This window comes from Rhynchophorus ferrugineus, unplaced genomic scaffold (assembly GCF_030347505.1).
Source record: "Rhynchophorus ferrugineus isolate W39M unplaced genomic scaffold, kcgeb_rfMv2 rfM4, whole genome shotgun sequence".
Classification (NCBI taxonomy): domain Eukaryota; kingdom Metazoa; phylum Arthropoda; class Insecta; order Coleoptera; family Curculionidae; genus Rhynchophorus; species Rhynchophorus ferrugineus.
In genome coordinates, this window is record NW_027472583.1 from 2891094 (window position 1) to 2917395 (window position 26302).

Consider the following 26302-nt stretch of genomic DNA (forward strand, 5'->3'; position numbering starts at 1 on the left):
GTAGAACAATCAAAATAAAAACGACACCTATAACATGGGAGTCAATTATTTACCTGTACTGATGGAACAAATTTTCGGTGGTGGTCAGATATCTATTGTCCAGCGCCGTGGCAGTTGGATAGAGGGTGTGATTGAAATTGGTAGCTGAATGCGTCATGTAGCTCAAGCTATGTTCGGGCGTTGCTGTAGCATATGGCGTGGTATACATGTTATACGTGGCTGTACAACCATCGGCGATGTACTCAACCTAGAAATACGCGTTTAAAATATCCTATTCAAAAAACGTTTCAAAAGGTTGTTATACCGTAGGGGGCATTGAAGGCACTACTGATGTGGTCACAGCTGAGTTTGTGGGAGAAGTCACCTGGTTAGAGTTGGACGAATGCGATAGTTTACGTTTCGTCCGACAGGTTGATAGAAAATCTCTCAGTTGCGTCTTGTATCTAAAAAAATTAATTTTTATAACATCTGACGTCAATATTTCATGAAAATCTCGTGTTTACTTTAAAAGTTACATAAGTTTTGCGGAGGTTACAGAGCATTGTTTGGATCTGTTTCTTGAATTTATATTGGATATATAAAATAACATGTCAAATTCAATAAAAACGTTTTCACTCTGACTAGCATATTGCTGTTAAACACTACCATATTCCAAGATGATAACGGGTCAAGATACAGTCAAAACGGTTCAATCTTAATTTATATATATATATATATATATATATATATATATATATATATATATATATATATATATATATATATATATATATATATATATATAGAGAGAGAATAACACTTTCCTAGGCATCACAATCCCAAGACCACAACATCCTTGAATCTTTATGAGGAGTTTTAGAGCAGAAACTGAGGACTATATTTCTATTTCTAACATCATTGAAATAAATGGCGGATGCTTTGATACGACGACGGGGCATTCAGTTGGAAAACAGACGCTCTACGAAACTATTTCTCAAAGCATTGCAGCTGTTTTAGAAATAAATTGAGGCTCAACTATATATCTGACAATGTTTTATATGAAGCCATTATTATGATACACTTGAAGCAAAAACAACATCACACGATTGAACAGCATTTTTGAAAGCTCTTTAAAGTCACCCAAAGCTCCAACGTAGCCTTCGAATCAGACCGGCGCCATGAAATTTTGTTCATTTACTACTATGAGACAGACAAAACAATTCATAGTGAATATTAGATGATAGAAATACACAATGCCACACAAGTTGATGAATGCAATGGTAAATTTGAATTTGTGCTTCTATTAATGTTGGTGGCCGCCCTCTTTCCATATCTGGCTTCAAATTACTACTGGATAGATCTCCAAAGAATGCGCCAGTGAAAGAGATTTGGCTCAAATGATCAAGTGATTGTCGAAGTAGCCTATTTTGAAGGCATATTAAAAAGTTTTAAGGAAAAGGCCCAAAAATTAGAAAAATTAGGTATTGATAGCTTGAGGATCATAAAAACCTTTAAAAAATCAGTTTTTTTCCTTAATCCATTATTTTTTAAGTACGTCATTTGGGACTAAATTATAAAATGAGCAAATTACTTTCTAAGAACTCAACTGTCAACTGTTGGAGATCACATTTTCGAAATAAAATTTAAAGTTTGGCATGAAAGGACATTCTCAACGCTTAAAACTATTTTAACTGTGTTTCCTCAAGCTAGTGTCTTGGGGCCACTACCGCATCTGCTTTATACTGCTGATATTCCAACAACATATTAAACATTATTTAAACATTTGTCGACAACACAGTTATCATGGCAAAATATATATCTCTGCCTAAAGCTGTAGAAAAAGGTTACGTGACAGTAAACAAGATCTACCAATGGACCAGAGACTGGAAAACATTTTTATTTTAACTGTCACAGTACCTGCGATTAACTCTCGTAGGGGTACACGACACTGCCGTGTGGGAAGTAGGTGATGTCAGCAACTGATCGCTCTCCGAAAAGTACGAATTGGGAAGACCTGCGTCCAAATAACTAACTTTGAAATCCATGGTGCGTTTACCCAGAAGATCTCTTCCTTCTTCTTCCCTAAAACACAACATAACCTAAGTTTTTAATCTTTGATTCGGCTTCAGTTCATCATTGACATATTGAACATTTCGTGTTTTTCTTATTTTTATGCAAAAATGTCGTTATAGATTCATACAGATATTACTTACATCAAGGGTCTGTGCGTACTGATCACGAAATCTGGTTTGGAGTTCTTGTAGACCAATCTGGAGCTGGTCTGGAGCCATTGCCATTGGCCGTCTTTCGTTTGAAACCGATAAGCTATCATACCAGATGCGCCAGTTTTCAGCACTGAAAGTAATATATTACTATTACGCCCTGTGGATGATTATTGACAACCTGCATGTTACTAAACTAGTAAGGACTATTAAATTATGACATAATATTTTACTTACATTCTTGATGTGCGCTGGCTACATACGCCAAATCATCATAATGTACTAAATCATATCCACCCATATTGGCTAACTCAGAATCGGAATATCCTAGCAATAGCTTGCCTCTAAAAATACAGAAATTATTGTACAGGTGAATCAGTTAGGTTAAAGAAATACATTTTGAATAATAAAAAGCTCGTTAAACAAACTTTAATTCGATAAAAAATAGGAATAATTTTATGCGTTTCTGATCAGTTACTTCGAACAGAAACGAAATAATGAAGAATGAATGAAACGAATAATGAATAGAATTAATGCAGTTATATTGCAAAGTTTTGAAGTCATCAATTTAGATGATGTGAGTTCATTGTTTTATTGAACGGATTATATGCGATTATAGAAAGTTTTCTAACCACAAAATTAATTGAACAACCATTGAACAATATTACTTCATAAATATGAATTAAATTTAAACTATATTTAATATTTTCTATCATACCTTTGATCCATCGAAACCAGGGCAAGGTCCAACTTATGTTTGCTCTTGAACATCACTTCTTTCTGCGGTATCTCCAGGAGTGATGGGGGTCCGAAAGGCGTGCAAATCGCAAACAGTGCTAATGGTGGCTCGTCGGATTTTCGATTCTGTCCGTGGAGGACTTTGACGCGTCCGCGTATGTCCAAACGCTGAAACCAGACCGGTTTTCTCGTCACCAGCTCACCAGTGATGGCGCCTGCCACTTACCAAAAAGCCGGAAGTATTATCTAGAAGACATCGGAAGCGCACGGTAAAGCTCCTTTCAAGAAGGTGGGCGTTTTCGGCGAGCAACACGTCCTGTAGGCCTATGTTGGCCGATTCGGGAGGCAGGAAGGAGTTCCACATCAACTGACGCTGCAATTCCTCTCGATCTTCCGAATGAACCAACTCGTATACCGACTGATGTACTATATCAGACTAAAATCGAATAGACAAAGTCAATCAGGTTATCATGTTGTTAATATAGTAACAGGTCAATTGAAAAGTCCCGGCCTACCATAGTAAAACACTTTTTTTTTGGCAAAATTAGTTTTTTTTATTCAAAATAATTCCCTTCAAGGATGATACACTAATTATAGCGATGCTCCAATTTTTCTATACCATATTTGTATTGCGATTTCTCCTTTGCTTCAAAATAGGCCTGAGTTTCGGCGATCACCTCTTCATTCGACGAACGTTTCTTCCCAGCGAGCATTCTTTTGAGATCTGAGAACAGGAAATAGTCACTGCGGGCCAGATCTGGAGAATACGATGGATGAGGAAGTAATTCGAAGCCCAATTCATGGATTTTTGACACTGTGCATTGCAGCACTTTCTTTTTCTTCAAATGCGGCCGTTTTTCGACGATTTCGTTCTTCAAACGGTCCAATAACGCTACGTAATAGTCGCTGTTGATGGTCCTTCCTTTTTTAAAGTAGTCAATAAAAATTATTCCATGCGCATCTCTAAATACAGATACCATAACTTTGCCAACCGACCGTTGCGTTTTTCCACGCTTTGGAGCGGGTTCATCGTGTGTAGTCCACTCGGATGACTGTCGGTTGGACTTCGGAGTGAAATGATGGAGCCATGTTTCATCCATTGTCACATATCGATGCAAAAACTCGGGTTTATTACGCTTGATCATCTTCAAACAATTTCAATTTACGGTCATTCAAAATCATTTTGTAGAGTTTTTTAATGTTTTTGTCGGTAATAACCTCTTTTGGGCGTCCACTGCGTTCACCGTCTTCGGTGAATAACAAAAATAAGTCATAACAAAAGTTGTTTCATTCAAAATGCTATAATTCACAAACTAATGATCCGACAGCTGTCAAATTTATACAGGCATCTTTTGAGGGTTAGGGCTAACTAAAAAACATATGGATTTAAACAACATATGGACTGTTAAATTGACCTGTTATATTTTATATTATACCTCTGCGACAAAACTTTAGCACACTAGCACATTTTTCATTATAACACTTATTATAAACAAATGTTTAGCTTTTAGATTCTACAAATAAAGATGGGTAGACATGGTATTCATGTAAACATTACAAAGAGGCAACTGTAGATTGTTTATTTACATGTTCCGCGTTAGTTGGTAGCTCGAATGACGGTACTAAACGTAACATACTTAGGCAACAAATTAACTGATCATTCGAATTTTTATTTTAGTAATGAGTACATCCTCTTCAATTTCCCACAACTTCAATCAGTTCTTCATTGTCTTGCTATAAATATACTTTTCGTCGATTAATTTAATAAAACTTGTACTATTAATTTCCCAGAAAATGCTTTGTTATACTTCATTTTATTTCTGTATTTCTTTTGACATTTATAGCTGCCCAACACATAACACTTCTTCCACCTAACTGTCTGCGAAGTAACAGCATTTGTGTTTTCTTAAATCATAAGAGTCTCGCTCATTCTATCCATTTAGATGGAAGAATTTTGATTCTTTATTGTACGAAAATATCACATAATCCTTTTTTCCTACTTTTTTTACGAGATATGTTTTTTGGCTACAAGTTTCTTCCTTTTAGCGTCCTTTTTAGCTTTTTCCTTTAAAGGTGGTTTTTGTAAAGCTTCTTGTATGTACGAGATGTAGAACATTTTTTATATTTGATTTTAAGCTGGCTGCAGAAGTGATTTATTTGTCGTTGTAATAAAAAATATGTGGTGTTCTTAAATGTTGTCGTGGGTGAGTTTTTAAATCATATCAAACAGTTACCATGCGAAATGTAAATATTTAATTTGGAAAATTGATATTGTGATACAAGACAAGAACTGGCTATAAATCAATACGACAGTTTCTTGGTTGTTCGACATGTATATTATTTATTTGTTGAAAAATTATTTTTAACTTAAACTTGTTTATTATTCATGACTTCATATATATATATCAATTGATCTACTAATAAAATACCAGTATATTTATTGAGAATATTTAACTATACGTTAATAACATTTACAATTAGATGCAACAATTTTGTTAATAATTATATGACATAAATAGTAAACTGCATTAACTAAAGGTTAATATTTTCATGTCATTAGAATCGTGATTACCTGATGGAATCCCAGGTAGCCCTCTATGCTGTGTGTTGCGAAAAATACTTCACCCTCGCAGGTAAGTATCATCAGGAAGCCATTCAATGCCTGTAAAAACATATAACATAATTACAATTTGACACAGAGCAACTGCTGTATTCTATTGAATATTTCAGTGACTGTAATATATTCATATTATCAGGTATTGATTGTTATTTCGGGTTTCTCTTGAAGATGGTGGGTTAAGAGTTAACAAGCCAATGTTTCAGTTTTATTTTCATGAAGAAAATTGAACACATTTTACATAAAATGACTTGGTCAATTGAAAGAGGTTTAAATATAAAGAATAGGTAGGTCAAATTGAGACCAACAGATCATTGTTGATTGCTATTTATATATCTCAGTTTAGCATTAAAGGAAATACGATCATTATACAAGAATAAAGGCGATGAAGTGGCAATTTTCAGTTTTTCAGAGACTTTTTGGTGACTGAGATGGATTATCTAACACAGATGAGAAGCAGCAGCGCTTATTATATTTCAAATTAAAGCTTTGTTATATTTTTTTCTCTACAAATTTTTTTAAGATCAGTTGATCAGATAAAATATTAAGATTATGGTTGACAGGTGTGCGGTGATTTCAAAGTTTTGTAGATCTTGTTTTTGTACCTATGGTACAGAAGAATTACTGAACCAAAAAGAGTTGAACGCCAAGATAGCTTAAAGTTGATGAAATGAATGTTTTCCAAGAAATATTGTTACCTCTACACAAAGTTTTTTTATAGTTGAGATTGATGAACTAACTAGTAAAATCTTTTAACAAAAATGGAAGATTTAGGAATTGGAAAATATGGGAAATTTGAGTGAAGAGCAACATTTAGTGTGTGATAGTGATAGTATGTTAGATAAAAATATGTATTGTCAATGGTTTGTAAATGAAATAATACTTTTCAAGTTTATTCTCTTTTATTTTAATTCTCTGTAATAACTCATTTAACGTAGTTACTAAAATTGTGCAAAAACGTGTCGTTCTATGACAAAAATCGGATTCGGATTCAGTATCAATGCAAAAACTTATTTTTTAATTTCGATAATTTTTTCTATGGCTATTTGGTTACTATTTATAAGAATAATGTTCTGTTAGTATTCATCTTGTAGCTATATCTATATCGCTTATATCACAACCCCCATTCTTGGTTGATTTTTACCAAAAATAACGTTATCTTCTTTCAGAAAAAGAGTAAATGGGTTAATATCTCCATTAAAGGTAATTTTTATTATCTATTACAAGTACTATTTACGTGTTTACGAGTTGTAAGGCTTACTAACAGTGACTTAAAGGAAACTTATCTCTGACGTTATTGTTTTTGAATTAATATAAATATAGCTGTAAATAATTACCTGCAAGAACATTTCACCATCCAGAGGCGTGTGATCAAAAGCAGTCAAGTCTCGAGGTCGATGTATTCCGACTTGATCATCTTTCTCTTTGTGCATAACCACTGTAATATAAAAAGAGACTCGTTATTCTTTTACTTCTTCGGATTCCTACTGTAATAAAGAAATTTAAGAGATTTGCGACAATACACGAGAAAAGACTCCACTTCCATGTTAATATCGAAGTGATGAACACTGAACAGACTCAAGAGAAAGAAACTGTGAGATCTCCTGCAGTTGTGTAGTGAAGTTTACAAAATAGCAAAAACACTGAACTTTTATTTCACTGCCAGTAACTTTTATTTTACTGTTAGACATTAAGGACCAATGAATTTTCCTAAATAACTATTTAGTTTTAAGTCAGTGTAAAGGCAAATTGTAAGTTAGTCTGCAGTAACTAATAATAACTTATTAATAAATAAAAAATATTTGTTTTAGATCAACATATAATATTTTTTTAGTTTAATTCTTGGTCACATAAATGGTATAATAGCTTCTTATTAATTAACGCCGAAGAAGAAGTTCTTGACCCAAAAAGGACCTTTAATCGTTACGAATACAGGCAGTAAACTATATTTTAGCGGTCAAACGATCTTATTTTACTCGAACACGAATAGTTTTGAAACTAAATTAATTAAAAAGCTTGCTAATGATTGTACGTGTTTATTATATTTTTATTTATTTAATTAAACCCGTCAGCCTCTTGGGCTATTTAGGGTGAATTACAATAAATTATATGAACATTAACAGCTTAAAATACTACACAGTAGAATTTATACAATAAAAATTTTCAAACACAGTTGTTACAGGTGTTGAAATAGGTCTATGGTCTTTAGATAGTCAATCAGCAGATTCAGTTGCTCAGGTTGGACCAATTGTTCCAGTGTTGTCGGCATCTCAAGTTGTCTCCTCAAATCATCATATTTTTGGCAGTCCAGTAGGATGTGTCTGACGCTAAGTTGAATCTGGCACAAATCACATAAGGGCGGGCTCTGTCCTTTCAACAAATATTCATGTGTTAGTTTACAGTGCCCCATTCGCAGTCGTGCAAGGTCGCTTGATTTCGTCTACTCATGTTATTATGGTCTATAGATTGATAAAAGATCCTCTTGACTTTCCATAATAGAATGGCATCTCTTTTGCTAAACAGTTCGTTTAACTTGATCGACTCCTCTTCCCTACTTACCAGATGGTCGGCTCTTTCATTTCCAGATATTCCTTTATGGGAGGGGACCCAGAGGTAGGTTATTCTTACACCCCTAAATTGTAACTTTGTCTGTATCTCTTTAATGTATGTGACCAGAGGGTGGACTGTCCTTGCAGATCTTAAACTCTCTAGGGAACTCATAGAATCCGATACTACTAGTACGGATTCTCTAATCTGAGATTCTTCCAAGGCAGATAGGGCCATATATATAGCCAGCAGCTCCGCGGTGAAAATGCTAGTCAATGATGGAAGCCAAAAGTGTCTCTCGAGTAGACTAGACGTATAAGCAGCACCCACAAAGTTCTCACGTTTTGAACCATCCGTGTAGATGATAAAATGATTTGAATAGTTCTCTTCATTTATCTGTCTAAAGAAGCTTTTTATTGTAGAAGAGCTATTTGTTTCCTTATTCAGAACCTTCATAGAGAGGTCTATGATGTATTCTTGAGAACTGCCATGGTGGTATATTAGTGATTCTACATTTTGCATCTGGGATTACAATCATTAATCGTTTACATATCCTCTGGAAGATTAATGAGGGGCTTGCCTCTTCCTTATATTGGTCCAGTTTGTCTTAGGTAGGAAAAAGGTATTAAACTGGTCCAACTCTGGACGGAATTTGAGGGAGCTTGCATCTCTAAAAATGTGGAACGCTTCACGATTTTGCGTGTCATCCTCGCGCAGGGGCCATGCTAATCTTCTCTGTATCGTTCCAATTTTAGTATATGTACCGCCGAAGAGGGTACTTGCACGTGTTTACTTTTATATGTATATCACATATTAATAATAACAAAAAACAAAGTATTATTTATCATTCTCCATTCTTTCGGTTTTTAACCGACTTCGAAATAGGAGGAGGTTCTATGTTCGGCTGTATACATTTGTTAAATGTGTGTTCACCGATTTCTCCGTCAATTGTGGGCCTATTTTCAACATTCTTTTTGTTCGAAAGAGTGCATACCCGAGGTGATTGGTCCTCGGATTGAAACCAAATCAGGATCTGTTGGCGGTTCGGTGGGAAATCGAGGCAAACGCTCAAATTTCAAAGCACGTACAAAGCTTTCAGATATTTTTTATCTAAAACAATCAGATATTAATGTATAATATTATTGCTGCCATTCAGTTTGCTTTTTAACCACTAACTATACCATATATGACTTCGTAGAAATAATGTAGAGAACTTCTTCTAAGGTGTAATGGTTTTTATTTAGTTATCACGATTATTATGTACATATTTTATTTTAAAATGTTTTTTTTTGTGTTAAAATCTAAATTTGATTATTTTTAAATTAGTCAGTTATTATTAGTTAGTTATTCCTATTTTTTGAAGTCGGTTTAGTTTTTTTGTTATAAATATTTTATTAATACATAATGTAATATGAAGAAGTTAGCTTGAAGAAATGCGTTATATTTGTTTAAGACGAATATCTAGGGGTCAAAACAATATAAAACAAATATTTTTCTTTAAGAATGATTTATTTTAACTATCAAAATAGGTCTTAACCTCGGCTACCTTCGTCATTTGAGCTAAGCCGCTTTCTATGTAGTATTAATTCCGAATCTGCAAAGGGCCAATATTTGGGTTATTTGGTGGGAAAATCAAAGCCAAGTGAAATTTAAACACGGTTTTTATCGACTTATGACACTGTAGATTATTGTAGTGAAACAGTAAATTTTGCTTTGCATTTGAGGACAAAATTCCATAACTATCTCAAACGATAAAAGCCATAAGCCATTAAATAAATATATAGAAAATAAAATGAAATATACGATTCTTTTTATAACATTACAGCCCTAAAATTTATTCACATCGTCGAATTTGATGGATATATGTTTGAATGCTTAGGGACCTTATGAAAATAAGGGAACATAAACATAAAATGTTATCGTGAAATGCTAATCTCCATCTAAGATACGAAACCAACTTAATACATTATTTTAACGAATTGGGACAGGGAACTTTTAGTAACCCAAAAATTAGTTCAGCGTTTCTGTTTTTTTTTGCTTGTAGACATAAATACACTGGACTAAAGCTGTGGCCAGAGAAGTATGGATATTTTATGTTTATATATACAGTACTTGAATATGAGAGAAAAGGAATTGTTTTGTTAATCGATAGTCTTTCTGGTGTACCTCTTATCACTTGGATCTATTTTGTGAATTTTCTCCAACAATAACTATATCCATTTTGTGGGTTTTATTATAAAGTTATTTCTGAATTTTACCAAAAAACGTTTATGATATAATAACTTGGAAGTGGATATGAAATAGTCCTGTATAGTATGCGTTACACTCAATGACATAATTTGGAAACTGAAAGCCCAGGACATCACTTTCCATAAAAAGTGTTACGCATTGCGCGTCTCGTAACTTAAGATCGCCACCGCAACAATTCCGTGGCTGGATAACGTCACGTACCTAGGTCTCCACTTCGACTGACGGTTCGGTTGTCCACAAAGCAATGCAGAAAGTTTCGGGTATAGTAAACCCGCTATCTTCTCTGATCTGCCCTTCTAGCAGACTTCCCATGTCCATCAAATGCCTACTTTACAAGATGTTAATTCGGTCCGTACTTCTCTACTGATCTAATATCTATTTCAAGTTTGTTACACCCAACCAGGTGAAACGGCTTGAAGTTTTCGAAAATAAGCCCTTTAGGAGAATCTTGAATGCTCCATGGTTTGTCAGAAATAATCAAATTCACAGGGAAACTGAAGAAATCAAGCACTTCATAGCTCAATCCTTTCACAGACAACAACTCAGCTCAAGTTCTTCTGAAAACGCGCTTGTTCGCGAGGATGACATGTTGGGAGCTTAGCACCGAGTCACCGTTAACCTCTCCTTTTGCAGACTGAAACGACCTTATCCTTCGCTGCAGTCATAACTTTTGCCCCCATGCGTCAGCATCCAGTCGTGTGGTAACTCAAGTTCGCCAATCAATAGTTAGTTTCATTAACTGTTATTTCGCTGGGTTCTCGTGTCCAATAAGGGGGCAGCCGATCAGCGGGTGCCATATCCCCAAATTTAATGCAGTAGCAGTAGCGATCCACAGGAGTCAATTGTGAGGCGGTTTCGGTTTAATGTATTGGTAAGCCTAGAGGCAGTCCCACATAATCCGATCCAACTTGTCACTCCAGGGCTAGTTTCCGCGACCAGGTATACATCCTGCATTCCACAGCTTGATTTTACGCCAGGACAAAAAAGAATCATTTGGAAACAAGTATTATATTTTTGAATTTGACCAAGAAGTGGTTAGAGTCATTTCACATTCTAGAAACTAATAAGTGTAATGGATCTGATGGTGGAACCAATTGATGCTGCATATTTCCGGATTGTGTTGGAATGCTGCTCGTTCTTGGATAACAACAGCATTATATTGTTGTGTTTGATCAGCATGAACTCATTGCATTCGAAGCATATCCATTTCATGTCCAGTCACTCAATTCAGGTGTCAGCAATTGTGCTGTATATGACTCCTTTTATCTTTCGGTGGTCATCAATGCGATTAGCACGTGAGGCAGCTTGTCACACATTTGATTGACTACAGCGACCTAAGTTAAGTCGTCTTCTTCTTGGCCTTGTGAATAATAAAAGTAAAGGAAGCTCTCGTGAGAAGTGAGAAGAGGAAGCTCACAAAGAGTTATAACAAACTCTATCAACTCTATTCTTGACAAATGTCTACTCGACCGCAATTAGAACACAACTCGAAATATATTTGACATATATCTCATTATTTTTCACTTGATTTTCACCTTATCAAATCGATGAACCCACCAAAAAATAAGTTAGATTAGATTTCTATAAAATATAAATCTGTAAATAAAGATAATATTGTAAAGAGATAAATAGGTTTAGGTAGGTATTAAGCTAAATTGTGTGTATATATATAGTAGAATATAAAATACGTGTAGTAGATAGGTTAAATAAGTTTTTTGTTTATTTTTATTTAGTTATTACAACGATTATTATGTACATATTTTATTTTAAAACGTTTTTTTTGGGTTAAAAATTTAAGTTTGATTATTTTTTACTTTTTAGTGAGTTCCTTTTTTATTTTTTGAAGTTGGTTCAATTTCGTTGTTAAAAATATTTCTCATTCTCATTTTAGTGTTAGATATTTACTTAATAAATTATGCAGTTGTTTTATTAAGTACTACAATGGATAGCGCAAGTAAAAGTACAGCCTGTATGAGGAAAAATAGGAATAAAGAAACAATGATTGAAAATAAGGAACGTTTCAGTCCCTGGGTGCCACTATCTAGTCTAGATGATTTGAAAAATCTTCCAATCAAACTGGAACAAAAAAGTTGCTGCCCTGTTGTGAGCGTCCGCGTGTGAGCTGAAAATTCTACACATTACAGCATAGAATCTACGACATCTCAAGTTCTGCAATAACATAATGATGTGAAAACATTGTACATGCTTTTAAAATTTAAGGTTTTCGCTCGATTTCCCCCCTTGCCCCATCAGATCTTAACTTGGTTCCAATCGGTCGATAATTGACGGAGAAATCGGCGAACCTATATTAAAAATATATATACAGCCGAATATATAACATCCTCTTTTTTTGAAGTCGGTTAAAAATAATAAATACTATTAAAAAATGTGTATTATTTTATGTGGGTGACGAAGGGGCAGTAGGAAACTTACCAGGACATGTCAGAACAGTGTTTTGAAAACACTGCACTAGTATGTTCTTGTAGTCTATTATTATCGATGATAAACATTAATAACTTATTCTCATCATTCATGGTTTGAGAAAATATCACTCGCTCTACTCATTTCAGTAACAAACATGTGCCGATTAATTCTGATAACGATTTTAGCGGCATCTGCTGATACCGAACCATCGATGCCATAAAAATAACAAGACCGCGTTTATCTGCACCTACATCTCCATCGGTTCGGCCCGCCGAGGATTCGCGACGCGATAAAACGAATTACGTCCTCTCATGATTAAACGTTCCGAAATCGAACAGAAATTATATAAAACGGGATACTATTGCCAACTTCCATCCCCAATTAGGAAGAACTCATTAGCTTATCTTGATGGGGCTAATTGGCCGACAACCAAATGGAAATGAACATGTGCCGTCACCAGAAATTATTAATTTTTATGACAGATGTTTCAAAAAAAAAATACTTTGATTAGGCCGTTCACCGGCGGACCGAATATTAACAGATGCTTTATAAATAAGTCAATATTAACGATTTTAATATTTCATGTTTCGTAAGAACATGACCAAAATTTCTGATTAAATTAAATTTAATTACAAAACTCTACAAGCTGCCTGAAGAATTATTGAAGAACTATTTATATCTTAAAATTCTCACAAGCCGTCAATGTTCTAGGCAAGGGTGTAAAATCCGACAAGGAAAATGATCCCAGTCACGTCAGTAATCAGGCTGGGTAAAACCGGACGTCTTCTGAGATGATTTCTAAGTTGGACACTCGCCAGGCGGCAGACTTAATGTTGAGGACCGTGGTTCGGAGCCTACGTTAAGCTCTATGTCCAGCCACTAAAATATCCAAGAGGTTGACGTGACTAAAACTATATAACATTTAATATTTTTAAAATTCTTATACGTGGCAATCGATTTTTACACATTTTTTATATAGAAATAATTATGTTTTTTCAAGTAAATTTATTAAATAATCAAGTTAATTTACTCATTTATATAAATTTCACGTAATAACTCAGGCTGCATAACTGCCAAGAGTTGTTTTAGATTATGCAATTTTTATGTTTTTGGGTGTGCTGAATATCAAAGTTGTTGTGTTTTGACATGTTTTGTGATAATTTGTTGTTACCTTAAAGTAATAGAATATAAAATTCAATTTTTTATATTTAAATATTATTTTATGTAATACTTATTTTAATGATGTTTATTTTTTGTATAATATACGTCCACTAGCATTCACTAAAACCTTTTCTTTTCCCAAGTGATGTGCCTGTTTGTACAATTTTGCTTGTGGTGAGCATTTTGAAGATATCTCTGAAGCGTCCAATGGTACTCTGATATCATTCAGACGCTCAATTTTCCTTGATATCTTTTCTCCATTTCTTCAATGTCCTGGTGAAATCACTGTGCTCTTCACTCACATTTTCCAAATTTCCTGGAAAGAAATTGAGGTGGGAATGAATAAAACATACTTTTAGACTCATTTGACAACCTAAAACTTGAAATGTTTTTAGCATTCTTTTGACGATTTTCTTAGAGTTAGGGTCTTTATCTAGGTCTAACATTTGTTCTATGTCAATCCACCCTTATATTTGAGGGTCATACACTCCTCATACCTCCTTTACCTTTACCTTTGGGAGACCTGGAAACTTTGAAACAATGTATTTGAAGCAATTTCCATATTTGGAAAGTCATTTTACAAATTCCTTCATCAATTCGAACTTTATATTCAGCGGTGGTAGAAGAACTTTATGCGTAGATAATTTCTGTTAACTCTTTCTGGTCCAGTGGTTTTCTGGGTTTCTGTTATCCCATAGATACAAAAAATAAAGGATTTGGTAAATAAATTGCATTTGTTGTCTGAGCCATATGCACGAGCCTTTGTTGATGGAACTTTTCCTTTAACTGCTGTTAAGTGTTTTTTTTTTGTTTCAGATCATACAAAGAAAATTTTTTAGTATCCTGGAAATATTAGCGAATAACTTAAAAAGGTAAATATTTTATCAATGTCAATTCATGTAAATAATAGTCAATCTAAACTATTTCTTTTTAATATGTGTAATTTGTAAGTTCACGGACTAAATATATATATATATATATATATATATTTATATATATATATATATTTATATATATATATATATATATATATATATATATATATATATATATATATATATATACTCTGTCCTCTGATTCTCTGCTGAAGCTTGTTTTATTTAACCAAATATCACAAAGTAGAAGAATATAACCAGGTATATGAGTCAGACAAAGATATAAAATGTTTCAATACAGTATGAAATTATTTTGTATTATATAATATTCATCTTAATTTATAAAATTCATTTACTTGTTTAATTGTTTTATAGCAAGTTTTGAGAGCGGAATAAATACACCAGTGTGTATTTCGCAAACTAAAATGTAATTAGACAACTTAAGCTAAACTTAAGAATCTTATAGAACCATAGAACTTCAGAACCTAGTAACTGAAGCCTAGCTGCTGTTTCTAGGTTTCTGTGATTTAGACAGGTTAGAACGGATTAAAAATGCTGGGTTATTTATTACGTTTATGATCTTCTAGCTGTTCTTTTGAACCGTTTAGATCGAGTCTATGGTCTGCACGGTAAACAGGACGACGACGATGACCGATAGGAAAATATGAAGAGGACGAACCATAAATACAAGAACCGTCATCACGTGAAGTGGACGGTTACCTTGTTAACCCCTGGGGCTTTATTTACGAGGAATTCGACCTTCCGCACAGAAATCGAATCGGGGGCCAGAGCGATGGCGCGGCCCAATAAATCGCTTGCTTCGTTCGCCCGTTCGGTTCATTAAAACAAGCGAAAGATTTCGTTACAGATATTATTGTTTGTAGCCAGGGTGGTACTTGGTTCATTCTTAAACCTATGCTTCGCGTTTCGGGGTGTTCATTCAACGGGAAATGGCCACAAAGTCAACATATGAGGACAACAAGATGTTACTGACGATAAAAAAATAAAAATTGTGGTGTTGAACATACTTCCTATCATAAGGTCAAGCTCTGGGTAAGAAATAGTATAACTATAGATTGAAAATCCTTGTTTTTTAAATATAACACTTCTCATATAATATTGGTTCTTGATATAACACGACCGCCCTATCTAACTAATTTGTCGCTGTCAGATTTTTGGGAAGTTGATTAAGGAAATTAAACATTTTATTTATTGGAATGCTTTTTTCCTCTCTATTCTTCTCCATTTTAATCTGTGTTAGTAAACCACTGTCTTGTTCAACTTCTTCTCTGTTCAGTTCAGCTTCACTTTCCATCATGCCATCTCTCCATATGAATCTGTCTCTGAGACCGTAGATGAAACACCTCTTTAGCAATCGTGAGCTATTGTGTTCTCTCTTCACTCAGCGCTTGTGCAGGCTCATTTGTGTGTTGGGTTTTCTGATATCTTATGCTTACTGATTTATTTTCTGCTAATTTTCATACATTTCTTTGATTATTATGCTTTGGGGTAATTTTGAATATGTTTTGCTCTAAAATCTATTTTCGCAACAGTTACATCATTCAGATTGTTCTGTTAACGTGGTAGAGTTTGTGCTAGTTGGTATATATATATATATATATATATATATATATATAAATATATATATATATATATATATATATATATATATATATTTATTTATTTATATATAACATCTTTATTAGATACGCTTAGTACAATCTTAATTATTATTATTATTACAATTAATTTATTACTACTTTTCCTATGTGCTTTGATTAATTAGCAAGCAAGATAACCATTTTTTCGATTTTTCCATCACAATGCTCATGAAATTTGAAAGTTGTGGTCCATTTGGTGATTTAAACATTTTTGATGATTTTTCCATATATATACTCAGGAAAAATCGCAATTTTTCGTTATTTTCAAACATTTTATTATAACTCCAGTTTCAAGCAATATATATTGATGAGAATATCACTACTTATGTAAAGTTAACTTCTTAACCAGATAGTATCATCATTTTTGGCTTAACTTTAACGGTTTTAGAGTTATATTAAAATTATGTTGTTTTCAAAAAATAATTTAAAATATATTATTGGTTATATCTAAAAAGCTATATTTTTTACAGAAAATGATAGCTTCCGTTTTTTTTTGTCGCATTATTCATGTAATATGAAGTTTTCAATCTATTTGGTGACCTACATTTTTGGCGTTTTTTCGTATGTAAAATATTAAGGAAAAATCGCGATTTTTTGCCATTTTCGTTATAACTTCAGTTTAAATCAAGATATATCGATAGAAACGCCTATATTTATGTAAAATAAGCAGCGTAATAATATAGTAGTATATTTTTGGTGTAACCAAGTTTTACAATTATATTAACATTTTGTTTATTGCAAAAAATTATCTAAACCGTAAATATATCCCATATCTCAAAAACTAACATTTTATACAAGAAACGACAGTTTCCACATTTTCTCGCCGCCTTTCTCACGATATATAAACATTTCTGGCCTCTTGGAGACTTATATTTTTACAGGTAAATTTTTGGCTGATATAGAGTTAGCATGTATTTTTGTATAGTAGCATGGTTTATATAAAAATATGATTATCCTTTAAACAATCTTGGATTAACTTCAATTATAATTATGTCTTGGATCCTTAAACAATTGAAAAGCTACTAGAAATATAGAGATATATGTATTAAATGAATCTATAACTTGAAGGTGAAACAGAGCTACTATATTACAGCATATGGAAGTAGTATAATTACTTGCCAATGAACAGAAAATCACAAGACTGAACTCCAACCTTTATATTCTTTGAATAATTTAGATGTAAATCAATTGACACTATCAAGTTTAGTTTCTTAATTATAATTTAATAACCAAAGTAAATCTGTGCATGTGTAGTTCACCGATTATTATTCAGCAGACTCACCAATAACAATAAGTAATACTATTATTCCATATAGCAATAACGCAACAAGTTTCTCGAAATGATCTTTGATGCAAAACTTCTCTGGAAGGAACATCTTAACAAGGAAAGGAGAGAACTGGTTGAGATATAGGAAAATGTATTGGTTAATTGAAAGAAAATCATAATTATAATTGCATATGGGCCTACGGAATTCAATTATGAGGATATTCCGCGAAAAGCAATGTGAATATTATATAAGTTTTTAGAATAAAGTCCTAAGAAGCATAGTAAGTGCACCTAGATACCATAGCACTTATTACTTACACTGAGACCTTCAGATATTGACACAAAATCGAGAAAATTCCAAGGGCACATGAGGAGAAATATCAAATTTGGAGTATCGCAACTCAAGAGTTGTAATATATATCCAAGTTGTGTATAATCCAAGGATAACACCAGAATAGGACATAGACTCAAAAGAATCAAAGCATTTGATCTTGTGGAGTGTGGTGTAGCGAGGAGCATATAATATAAGAAACAGCAAAAGGACATAGTTTTAAGTCACCGTAGAGTAAAATTGTAGGTTAGTTAGCAACGACTATATATCAACATTTTTTCAATAACTAATGATATAATAATTTTGATTTTGATTAAAATTTTAATTTATAATTAAGTTAGGGTATAGTCCGGACCTGTACGTTTAGATATCGGCAAAATTGAACTGCCTACGCGAGTATTCACACCTCCAACTTGGTCGGCTACCGTTTTCTCGTTTCATTTAATAAAATTGGTGATGCCAAAATAGATCGCACCAGATTCGTTCACGACGGTGGACAGATATTTACAATAATTGCGCTTTTTTCTCCGTATTTCTATACTCTTTACATAAATCATTCTGTTTTTTTTTCATTTTTAATTAAAACATAAACATTATTAGCCCCTTTCACTATATTAAGCCGCCAACAAGGGATATTATGGTATTTACTAATAAGCATAACACATGGGCTCAAATGGGCCGGACCTAACACATAGATGGCGCTAGTTTTATTGCATTCACTACTTTTTTAGTTAGTACTAACCTTCGAAAGGAAACTGTTAAAATTTCATGAAATTTTACTCATGAGTTTGTGAGTTATTGTGTTAAGAGTGACACTACTTTTGTTATTTTGTTTTTAAACCAATGGATCAAAAATAATTTCTTGTTTTCATTTTACACTGTTTCTTGATGGGAACAAATTCTGAAAATGTAAAATATAATAATTAATCACCACATTTTTTTTGAGTCTCACTACATTATTTGTGTAGACATTTATTACTTAGGGAACTAACTGGTGCTATCATTAGTTGAGAATATCTAGATTGTTCGGTTGCAAAGAAGAAATTAAGGAATTCATTCTTGTGATAACATTATGTGTTATTATATTATAGATAATGCTTTGCGCAATGAAAATAGAGGAGAATTAAAAAGAATATTATATAATATGAAAAATAAGGAAACCTGGAAAGATGTTTGGTGGTTTGAGATATTTTGCTTCAAATGAAACGGTAGTGAGATATGGGAAGATTGCATTTATAATGCAGCAAGATATAGCAAATGTGTCATATATCAATTACCAATTTATCGTGATGGAAGGTAACGCTTTTTCTAATTCTAGCTATTGTTTTAAATGACCTTCTTCAATTGAATGAGTTGTTGAATGTAGCCATTCAAATTAATAGTTTTGCGAGTTTTGAGTAGATCATAATGAACAGTTCGTTTCCAATTCCATCAAACTCTTAATATCCTTTTTCTTGGCCCCAATGAGAGCCAAGCTTTAATTGCTTGGGAAGCATCTTCGGGCTTTGGCAAGGATCTTTTTTACACATTAATATCGTACGTGATATATTTTTCGTTGCCTGTAATCATTCGATTTACATGGAAACTCAGTCTATTACATTTTTCAGTGTTATAAAGCTTCTTTTGGTATCCAGTCTTATGTATGTGGTCTAAAACTCTTTTATGGCCAATGTTTATACCCGTAGCTATACAGTGTGGTGCAATCTGTCGATATACCTCGAACTATTTAAGAAATGAATCGACTTTTGCAATGATTAATAAGAAATAGGGTTGATTTTTCACAATTGAATGTTTTTTCTAAGTACATTCCAATATCTAATCAAGAATCAGTTTATTAATACAAAACAAAGCAACGTCCCCTATACACAAGTGTTAATAGATACTAATTCGATGAATAACTACATACATATATCTGTTGATAGATGATACCGGCATGATATAATAGTTTCATGAATTATTAGCACCTATTAATTAATTAGCAATACATATCGGCGTGCTCTAATTGTCTTCAATTTAATAGCGATAACCACCTGCTAGAATGATGGCTATGAAATGCGCACGGAAAATCCTATTATCGCTACACACGTCATTAATTTTTACAAAAGATGAACAAGTGTGTTGTAGAAAACTGTTTAAGTAAACCATCGTTCACGTAACGAATTTGCAAAATGCATCTAATTAACGTTTTTCTTAGGATATTTTCATAACTATATCTAATAAAAATTTTAATTAATTCCACTTATTTGTCATATTTTATTTTAGAGTTGCCTTTTTATCACCTAGAGTTTATCTGGACTGGACCTACCGCTTAACGGGGACTCCGAACGACGCCGGTCCTCCGCATTAAGTTTGCCGATTGGCGAGTGACCAACTTGGAGAGCATCCCGGGAAATATCCGGTTCTTCCTAACCTGGTTACCGGCGTGAGTGGGATACTATTTCTTGATGTATTTAACACTCTTGCCTTATAAACAATTACAAAACTAAATTTACGACTATGCCCTAGTAGGATTCGAATCCGAGACTATCGCGTCAATAGGAGGATCGTCATGTCGCCTTGACAACTCTACCAACCAAGCCTTCCTTGTTTATTTTTATTTGATTTTTTTACTACAAAATATCTTTAATAAAAAAATTAAAATCTTTAACTAATTATATTCTTACTAACAAAAAAGTCGCAGAAAGGAATCTAAATTAAATTAGAAGACAATTTATCAGTTATGTATTGTTTTAGATGTTGCTACTTTAGTTTTAGTTAGAGTCCTATAAAATATATTGAATTTCTTAATGTTTATGAATTGAAAACTGTTATAAATAAATTAATTTAACTTGCAAAATTTATATACCGTGAAAACTGATATAACCTATTTTCATTGTTGAATTTTTGTTGAAACATGAGTTTTTAATAAAAAATGTTGGCAATTCTTCTAAGAAAAAATATTTTTTTAGTTCAATCTATATATTCAGTAGATTCAAAAATATTTATAAATGTATTTGAAATGTTTTTTAATAAAGTAGAATTTTGTAGAATAAACTACTTTTGTATGAGGTATTTTTGTAATGAAATGTAATGTTGTAACTTCTACAGTAACTTACATTTTGTCTCCATTCTCATTTAAAACTAAGTACTTATCTAGGACGACCCTACTTTGTCTCTAATGAAATAAAAGTTAATAGTACTTGTCTTTTCAGCATTTAGTTCATTTCACTACAAATCTACATGGTTTGGTTCTCTTGAATCTGCGTTCTAGTTCAGTGTTATTGAAATGTTGCAGCAGTTCGGTGTTTACAGGAGAGTCATGGGAGTGGAGTCTTTCCTTTTTTTTGTTGCGAATTTCTTAATTTCCTTTACGATATACGGTAATTGTTGCTATAGTATCTGGGTGCATCTACAATACTTCTTAGAATTTTATTCAGAAATACATGTATTATGTTGATATTACTTCTTGGAGATCATCTCTATAACTGAGGGATGGACTGGACATAATTCCATAGGTGCATATAAGTTTTAGTATCTACTAGTAATGGAGATCATCCCTATAACTGGGGGATGGACTGGACATAATTCCATAGGTCCATATAGGTTTTAGTATCTACTAGTAATGCAACAACTTATTGTGTATAGATAATTTAGATTCTCTTCCAAATAACCAATAATTTTTTTAAAATTTTAATTCAAGATCGTAGGCTTTTCAATCATTTTAATCAATTCCTCAATATATTTTAATAAAACCAAACTGATCCAATCATTATATAGTATACAGTTTGCGAGTTATAAAGTGATAAATCAAGTGTGATTTATTTTTGAGAAATAAAAGCTATTCAGGGAAAAATTATGCCATTATTATTATTAAGAATTTTATTGTCATTTGCATTTTTATTGTCATTAATGCATTATGTCATTTATTTATTTGTGTCAAATTCAGTTCAAATGCTGTATGAACTTTCAGGCAGCTTACCAATTCTTCCCAGACGCTTACTTGTGATGGAAAGGATCCAATAGAAGGGAAAGTAGGTAAAATTGTACCATTGTTATTCTTTAAAGCATTGTGTTGCTCTTTATGATACGTTCTTCGATCTTTTCCCCTCTAGGTGGGGAAAACTATAGTAACGTCGCGTAGAAATTAAGAGCTATGCTGATGTTAACATTAATTTGTCCTGCATTCTGTATATCCAGAAAAGTGTACAGTAATAAACTTGTACGTCCAGTGTACCCCAAATTAAAAATTTTTAAAATATTTTAGGAATGCTTATTTGACCAAAACACCACTAAAATTTTACTGAACGTTGTAATTATTTTTCACTTACTTAACCGATATTTTGGCCAGAAAACCTGGGTGCCGGGCAATGACCGGGTTTCTTTAGACCGCACAAAAAACTCCTAATTAGCCAATCGCACTGGTATATCATTTACGTATTTAAAGGGTCGAGACGATGACACGGCCTGTGGTTTTCGAGGGAGACAGACCGACGATTGACCATCTGACATAGCCACCCGAAGGGACAGATGCTTTTTCGGCTACGTTGGGATATTGAGCAGAAAACCCAGCAATTACCGGGAGGGTTTTGTGGTTTGGGTTCCTATCGTAACCACTCAAAATTGCCACTTTTTCACTGTAATCAGCTCGAGTTTGATTGTACAAATGTTTGATTTTATATACATGAAATTTTTGTTGAAATATGATGTAATTTTTGATTATAATAGGACCGTGAATTAGGGATTCACGATGTCTGGTGACCAGTTAATAAGTTGTTGATTTGATGCATTTTATTTGAACTATTAATGTAGAACTGTAAATTCGAACTGTTATTTTTCATACAAGAGTTGATAATTAAATCTAAAATAGATTAAAGATTTTTCTCGGGATACTTTCCTAACACAAGGGTATAAAGGAAGCATTTGAAGTTATTTTTCAACGAAAAAGAGGTTTAAATTATACAATTTTAATATAAACGACCACTTGTTGTTTGGTACTACTACCTCATATTAACTGAACTATTAATTTATAACTGTAAATTCTAGCTATTAATTATAATAAAAGGGTTGATAATTAAATGTAAAATAGATTATACATTTTTCCCAGGATATTTTCCTAATATGAAGGTATAAAGGAAACATTTCACATTATTTGTCAAACGAAGAAGGTTTAAATTACAAAATTTTAATAAATTTGACTGTTTGTTGTTTGGTACTAGCGTCAAAACCTCATGTACGTACTCCATGTATCGATTCATAACTGTAAATTCAAGCCATTCTTTTTTCTATAAGGGTGGAAATATACATTTTGACCCTAATAATATAAATAAAAGAGGGTTTATTAACGAAATTGATTTTATCGTTATTACAAATTGTCTAACTTTGCCATTTCAAATGGATCTGCCACATTAAAAAAATATAGTCAGAAAAGTTAAACAAACAATACGGAGGTAGATAAATTAGCGAGAAGGGTGCCTTAATAATATAATAGAAGAAAGAAAGATTGTTAAAAACATCAATTTGGGTTTCGTAATCAGCACGGGACTATAGAACAATAAAATAGGAAATAAATGTGGACTCCTATATACATATATACAGCCGATTTACCCATATACGCAACATACGCAGACAACACATCCATAGCATCTTACAAAGATCCAATAACAGCATCAAAGTACCTCCAAACACATCTCGATAAATCACAATTGTGGCTGAATACATGAGGCATTAAAGCAACTGAACAAAATCTACCATGTAACATTCACTCTGTGTAGAAGAATATGCTCGTGTGGGTGCTTACATTGTTTTGATGAAGAACGATCCTTTGATGCTAATTTATTTATATTTTACGAAGTATTTCAAGGAAACCAAGATAATTAATTCTATTTGTATTATATTCTTCAAATATACGTATAATTTTAAACACCTGGCAACGTTGCAAATTCAAATCCTCGTAGGCAAGCCAATCAACGTCGAAAATGTTCACGAGTTAACGCCATTTTTTGACCCTGACAAATGTTTTTTGAATCAGACTATCAATATTATGTAGTAATATAATGGTTAAAATTTATTTCTAATTGTTGAAAAATCTAGGTATTAACGTATCACCTCAGTTGGTTCCAACAAATAGGGTCTCCGATGATTAATGGGTCTTGTCTTGCGACGTGTTTATGCGCCATCTACGCGCTCTTCCTAAAATATGCCGCCGCAGTGTTAATTTCTTGTTACGAAAGACATGATGGACCGCTGCCCCTAAATCTTTCCATCTCTCGGTATTACCCCCTAAAGTTACATATCCAATATCAATAAATACGTTGTTTTTTGTGTAGGTAGCGACCTCTCGACGAAATTTAAGATCGTGTTCAAACAAGACTTTTAAACTACCTACGATGTTAGGCTTGAGAACATCCACGTAGGGGCGCTACCATATAAGTCGTCCTGCTGAACATATTATTCATAATTATGCGTTTTTTAAACTTTTATGCAATATTTTAATAAACGCTGTGGAAATTGCATCAGGTATATTAAATTAATTTATTGCAATTGTTCTGTTGTACTTGTATCAATATACAAGCAATACGAGTGCTGGATAAATACATATGTGAGCATTGAAGGATAAGGGGATTATTTATGATTCCTTCAAGTGACCAGCTAGGACCAAATTGTTTTTTGCTGATGTAGCTTTGGGTTCGGAATAGAGAGGTTTCGGGACGGAGACCCTGGATTACGACTGGGATTGTCGTAGTTGGTTTAACTACCGCGGTTTGTGGATAGGTAGGAGTTTGATCAGATTGTTATCGTGTTCTAGCGCTTAGGGAGACCCTTACATTGAGCATGTTAGTGAAATTTTTCACGAACGGGATGCCTGATTCGAGGTCAGTGTTCACGTTTCTCATATAACATGGGACATTGAGTAACGCCCGGACTTGGATTGGAACACTTGGAGCAGAGCAAGTTGTCTATCAGAGACGTACCTGTACCACATTGGAGGGATTAGCATCTTACACAGGGTCGCTTTCTGGGTATTGGAGGATTTTCTGGAGACTGTCGAGCATCTGTGTGGGGGTTTTTATAGTTCCAGCTCCAATGTTGGATCCTTGATTGAGGGCGGGACTTGGGTGTTTTCTCTTTTAGTGTTCGGAATTTCATACGCTCTATAAAAACCTTTTGCCTCTTGGGGTATACCATACTATTTACAGAGCAATTCAGATTCTTGTTGTCTCTAATTGTTTTGATACAGGATAGCTGCTCACATATATATTTCTCAAATAAAAATTGAATTGACTGCTTTCACTTGCTTAAATCTGATTTCCAATGCGTTGACCACTAGCTTTATTGCAGGTCTCGACGAAAAGAATGATCAATGAGCCTATCTATCGATTACAATTGATGCATTTCGGATAAGTACTGGGCAACGACACAACAATTTAATTCTTAACAACAAGACAACGCTCAACCACAGGTTGCAAAATCGGTAGAAACATCCACCTGCCGTATTCTACAGACCTTGTTCCTTCTAATTACCACTTGTTCCGACATATGTGTCGTGACCTGCCTGGGAACTGCTTTGCTTCTTATAGAGATACCCAAATATAGGCCGATTTGCCCTTGCCACCCGATATACATCGTTCTTTCGAGATAGAAGTCGTACGAGATAAAATTATACCGATTTTTCACTATAACACTTTAAATTAAAAAAGTGTCCTTTAAAATTAATTTATATGACTAATAAAAGCACCATTTTTAAACCATTTAAATCCACATTCATCAAATCCATAGATGATGGGCTTCGGTAGCACGTTTCATCATATAAACCGAAAATAGTAATGAATGCCGAAATTGCACTTTTGAGAATGATTTTTTCTATATTTAGCGTCTGTATTTGAAATTTTGTCTGTGTCTAAACATAATTATTTTATGTAAAAAATGGTAAAACCAGCAAATGTAACGAAGGTTAGGTTATTTAATAATTGTTTATATTGATATTTGCTATTTTCACCTATAGGTGTGGTAGATCAAAATTAAATTAAAATAATAAGAAACGCTACGATATATTCTTCCTATGTATATTTTTAAACTTTATGGAGACAGCTGGTGAAGAATGAAGCTGAACACAGTGATTAAATCTAGTTTTATCAAGAAAGATGTATACAGGTAGCAATAGAACAAACTAAGGAGAAATACAGTCATATTAGAATTGCTTACCAAGGAAGCACCGTACTGAAGGCAATAAGAACTAAGCGCAAAAGGTAAA

At 33.3% G+C, this 26302-nt stretch overlaps 1 protein-coding gene and 1 non-coding gene across 2 annotated transcripts in view; both read right to left on the minus strand.

The window, feature by feature from the left end:
• ss (aryl hydrocarbon receptor spineless) overlaps nucleotides 1-26302 on the minus strand; it is a 176331-nt gene that overhangs the window by 7454 nt on the left and 142575 nt on the right. The window contains exons 4-12 of the mRNA XM_076403670.1: nucleotides 6894-6994; nucleotides 5512-5601; nucleotides 3166-3375; nucleotides 2920-3107; nucleotides 2439-2545; nucleotides 2193-2334; nucleotides 1897-2061; nucleotides 305-443; nucleotides 54-247 (exon numbers count right to left, since the gene is read on the minus strand). Coding sequence (XP_076259785.1) covers nucleotides 54-247; nucleotides 305-443; nucleotides 1897-2061; nucleotides 2193-2334; nucleotides 2439-2545; nucleotides 2920-3107; nucleotides 3166-3375; nucleotides 5512-5601; nucleotides 6894-6994 — 1336 coding nt within the window. The remainder of the gene's footprint in view (nucleotides 1-53; nucleotides 248-304; nucleotides 444-1896; nucleotides 2062-2192; nucleotides 2335-2438; nucleotides 2546-2919; nucleotides 3108-3165; nucleotides 3376-5511; nucleotides 5602-6893; nucleotides 6995-26302) is intronic.
• On the minus strand, nucleotides 8776-8882 carry LOC143196746 (U6 spliceosomal RNA). The gene has a single exon (XR_013005816.1). It is a non-coding gene; the product is annotated as a U6 spliceosomal RNA (small nuclear RNA).